This window comes from Aspergillus sclerotioniger (genome assembly GCF_003184525.1).
Source record: "Aspergillus sclerotioniger CBS 115572 chromosome Unknown BO94scaffold_90, whole genome shotgun sequence".
NCBI classification, from domain to species: Eukaryota; Fungi; Ascomycota; class Eurotiomycetes; order Eurotiales; family Aspergillaceae; genus Aspergillus; species Aspergillus sclerotioniger.
This window is the reverse complement of record NW_020291080.1, coordinates 1,275-6,661: the sequence shown is the minus strand read 5'-3', so window position 1 is coordinate 6,661 and position 5,387 is coordinate 1,275. Positions and strand designations below refer to the sequence as shown.

The 5,387-nt window shown below is 15.7% G+C and overlaps 1 protein-coding gene across 1 annotated transcript; it reads left to right on the top strand.

Annotated features, from left to right (window-relative positions):
* Nucleotides 1-4,576: 4,576 nt before the first annotated feature.
* Nucleotides 4,577-4,831, top strand: BO94DRAFT_480605 (uncharacterized protein; the record flags this gene model as incomplete). The annotated part of the gene is made up of 1 exon (XM_025608818.1): nucleotides 4,577-4,831. A coding segment is annotated over one exon (255 nt), but the record flags the coding sequence as incomplete, so codon positions are not given.
* Nucleotides 4,832-5,387: the final 556 nt, after the last annotated feature.

Sequence of the window (5,387 nt, the reverse complement as noted above, 5' to 3'; positions counted from 1 at the left end):
AAGAAAGTAAGTTTAAATGATTTAGTATTATAAACTAAAAATTAATTATGATAATACTGAATTTAGTTAATAAATTTAGTAACCGTTAAAAAAAGTTCTAAATTAATATAAAAAATAAAAATTTTATTTTTATTATAAAGTCTTAAATTATTGTAATATTAAATATTTTTTCTTATCTTTGTAATCTTTGCGATACTCTCTAAATAAAAGTTTTTAGAAAATAAGATTTTTTAAATCTTATTTAAATATGATTTTATAAAAAAAACCAGTTAAAAAGTCTTAATAATTCTGTAAGTTTCTTTAAAAAAAGTAGAATTTTTTTTATTCCTATTCAAAAAACTTTGAAAATAAAGTATAAGAATTCAAAAATCATTAGATCTTCTTTATATTGAGATTAATTAATAAAATTTATGTGAATATTTTAATTAATACTAGCTGTATACTGCATAGAATGATTAACTAGAATTCATAATTAAATATAAATTGAAATATATATTACCTAAATTATATAATATTAGTAAAAATCTATAAATATATATATATCTGTATATTTTATTATATATTTATAAGTATAATATTTTAGATTAAGAACTTAACTTTTCATATTCAGAATATGGAGATTGAAATCTAATATAAATAAAAATAAAACTAAATCTTAATATTTTATAAAATTTATATTAATATATAATATATATAAAAAAACCAGAAAAAGAAAGAAGAATTCATAAAGCTATGTATAATAAGCTTAATGAATATTAATAAAATCTATTATAAACTAGTTAATTAAAAAGTCTAACAAAAATTAGATATAAATTATGTAAATCTTACTATAAATATTTAAATATCTTTAATATTATAGTAAATATCCTGCTTTTTTTATCTTTATATTAATTATATTATCAAATTAATTAGATATATAAAAAACAAGAAGTAAATACTTTTCTAAGAATTTCTGTACTAGATAAACTAATTGAAACTTTTAATATTATAAAAGGTTTTAATTAATTTATTAAAAAGGAGATTTATATATATTAATAACTTTTTAATAATTATCTCTATATTATTTATCTTAAAATCAGATAAGAACTTATATTTTTATATAGATTATTAAACACTTAATTAAATAAATATAAAAAACTATTATTCATTGTTTTTAATTTAGAAAACCCTGCAATGCATTTTCAAGATTTATTATTTTATTAAATTAAATATACTTTGAGTCTTTTACTGTATATAGATTAAGAAAGATAATAGATAGAAAACTATTTTTTATATCTGTTTTAAACTGTATAAATAACTAGTAGCCCTATTCAGTCTTACTAATTATTTGAATATCTTTTAATAATATATTAATTCGATCTTATAAGAATTTGTTAATAGATTTTACTCTGTATATAAAAATAATATCCTTATCTTTGTAAATAATAAATTAATCTAATATTAAGTTTAAATATAATAAATTTTAAAGTATTTATACAGTACAGATCTTTAAGCAAATATTAAGAAATATAAATTTAAAATTATCTTTATTAAGTATTTAAGATTTATTATTAAAATAAAGAGTAGAATTTATATAAATTCTACTAAAATCTAGATTGTAAAAAATTAAAAAATCTTAAAAACTATTCGTGATATGTAAACCTTTTTAAGGTTTATTAACTTTTATTAATAATGTTTTGAATATTAAGAAACTTACTTAGAGTCCTTAATATAATTTGTAAAAAAAATATTAAGTTTAACTAGATTTCAGAGATATAAATAGTTTTCAAAACTTTTAAAAAAAATTCATTACAGTTTTAGTTCTAATATATTAGAACTGTGAATAAAAAATACTTTTAAAAGTAGATATATCTAGATAATACACAGAGAAGATCCTGCCTTAATAAAATAATAAAAACATCTTTTAATTTATAATCTATTTTTTAGAGAAAAACTTACTAGCAGAATATTATTATTAAATAAATTATAATAAAAAATTACTAGTCATTATGTAAATTTTACAGAAATAAAAAATTAGAACCAATTATTTTCTCTTATTTTAAGATTCTTAATAATTACCACAACTTAGAATACTTTATAATTTAGTAATAACCTTCTAAATAGTAAATATATTAAGTCTAATTTTTAAGCTGCTTTAATTTTATAATTAATTATTATTTAAAGATAATAAATATTAAATTCAATATCTTCTTCTGGAAAGTGCAGGATATATTTAAAAATAAATAAATACATTATAAATTATAAGATTTAGCTGATTATTTTATTTAATATTAAAAAAAGCTTGCCTGTATAATACTTATTAAAAATAACTTTTATAAAGAAAAATCTGGAGAACTAGCCCTATACAAGATATAGATAAAAATTTAAAAGTTAATAAAAAATTTAAGAAGTATTAAAAAATTATAATTAAAAATCAGTCTAAATTTTGTAAATATTCAAAACTGAAGATTTTTCTTATAGAATATCAATTAAATATTCATAAGTAGCTATTCTATTAAAAACAAATTTAAATCTTTAATTTAAAGTTTCTATAAATCTGCATTATTTAAGAAGCTCATAATAGTATAATTACTGAATATTCTAGATAAGATTAAGTAATATTAAATCATTACTTATTACTATTATTAGTTAGATATAAGTAAGAATATTTATTACTTTTATTAAAATTATAATAATTGTAAAATTAATAATATTTAATGAAACTATAAATAGAACTTATTTAAACTATTATTAGTTCTAGACTAATCCTGACAAGATATTATAATTAACTTTCTTATAAATTTCTCTAAATTTTATGATTATAAAAATATTATAACTATTACTGATTAATTAATAAAAAGAATTATTATTAAAACTATATCTAATATAAATATAAAAGACTTTATAAATATCTTTATTAGAATTCTTTACAGTAATTATAGAATACTGCAGTTTATAGTCTTTAATTAAGATTTATAATTTATAAGTAAGTTTTAAATTATATTTTGAAGATTAAGAAATAATCTTTTTATAATTTATTATTTAACAATAAACAGTGCTACGGAGCGCTCAATTATAATTATTAAAATATTCTTATAATACGTTATTAATTATTAATAAATTAATTAATAAAAATTACTATTTATAATTTAATTAGTTTTTGATTTCCAGAAATCTGTGTCCACGGGGGTTAGTCTTTTTTTTATAATATAATCTTTATATAGAGTTTTAAATCTAATAATTAAAATTAATATTTAAAAAAATTATTAAGTTAAAAGTCTTTAAGAATAGGCTGAAATTATTTTTAATAAGCTTCAGAAAGCTTTTAATATTACTAGCTTAATAATAATAATTATCTAAAAAGTATAAAATTAATACATTAATTAATAATAAAACTTAACACTCTGCTACAAAGATAATAATAAAGTCTGGCTAGACTTAAAGAATATTACTAATAATTATTTTAATAAATAGTAATGTTAATATAATATAGAATTTACAGTATTTAAGTAAATCAGAATATATACTTATAAATTAAATATATTGACTAAATTTATTTTATATTTTATATTAATTCACTTCATTCAGCCTGCTACTTACAGATCCTCTATTAATATTAGATATTATTAATTAATAACTTAATATTATAGTTATTCTAAATAATATTATAAAATAAAAAGTTGAGAAGATTTTTATAATTACTTTATTAAGTCTTTTCTTTACATAAATAGCAGAGATTCCATGCAATAATTTAATAATTATTTAATATTGTAGTCTTATTTTTTATGAAGATTGTCTTCATATTTTATATATATATATATAATAGTTTTTTTATTATATAGTTATATTAACAGGCCTTCTTATTTTTAGATAGATTATTATAATATTATATATTTATTATTTTTTAAGCTGTTATAAAGATGGTAGCATATTTACAAGTTAATTCTAGATCTTTATTACTATTTATTTAATAATATACTATTATCTTATCTATTTCTTATATCTATCTATTTTTCTGTTACTTTATTATTTTACTAATTTTAAGTATCTGAAAGTCTCAGTAATTAAATATTGTTATTAAATATATTTTTCGTATTATCTTTTTGCTTTGTTTCATTGATTTTAGTATTTATTTTATTGTCTCTATTTTCTCTACATCTTTCTTTTCTATTATTAAAGAATCTTAGTGTTTATTTTATATTATTAAGATATAATCTTTAAATTGCTGAACTTATTAAATTAAATTTATTTTGTTTTTTTTCTGATTCTTCTTATATTATAAAATTTAATTAAAATACTTTATATTATATAGACTATATCCTTATTAAATTATATATTTAAGAACCTGTTTTTAGTAACGACTGTTTTTATCTCCCTGACTAGGATATTAATGAAAGTATTTTTAATAAGATTATTAAGAAATTTCTATATCTGATTAACTTTATTATATACTTTATTAAAAATTTATAGTAGATTTCTGTATATTTTACTAATATAGTTTCTTCTAATTCTCTTTATCTATTTAATTATTTAAGATTTATTTCTTAATTAAGATTTATAAAATATTAGTTTATCTATAAACTATAATTACTTCTAAATTTATAAATCTTATATTAATCCTTTTTTTATATCTTTCAAAGACCAGATACTGATTTTGAATACTCTTCAATTATTTCAAGCTGAGATTATTATTTTTAATATAATTACTCTAGAAGAAATAATATTTATTCCAGTTATTATATTTTTAATAAATACTTTTGAATTTTTATATTTTTCTCAGTTATATAATTTTATTTTCCTTTATTTACTAAAAGTATTCAATCTCAAACTTTATAGATTAAATATATATTAAGTGCTGCGTACAGACTTCTTATTTAATATTATATTTATTAATTTTACTACTACTTTATTATGTAGTCTCAGAATAACTTATCTATCCTATTACTAACTTTATAATTAACTTATAATAATATATTCAATACTATAATTAGTATATTCTTGATTTAAGTCTTATTTAGCTATATATCTAACTTTTATTTATAAATCAATAATGTTTTGTTATAAAAAGAGATTCCAGTAATTTAAAACTATAGTTTTTAGTTGTATTAGATCTGTAAAATCATAAAGAATATATAAAAATTAATTATTAAATATTAAAAGAAATATGATAATTAATTATATAAATTTTCTATATTTAAAATTGAAGATCTTATTAAGTTATCTACTTATTATTTAAGATTAAAGATATTCAATAAGCTGGTATTAAACTTTATTAGATCTTTCCAAATTTTAATTATTATCAATATCTAAGTATATCACTTGTATTTATTTAATAAATATAATTAAATATATAATATATTCTATGTTACTTTACTTAAATTATAGAGTAAGAGAGATTTTAATACTCA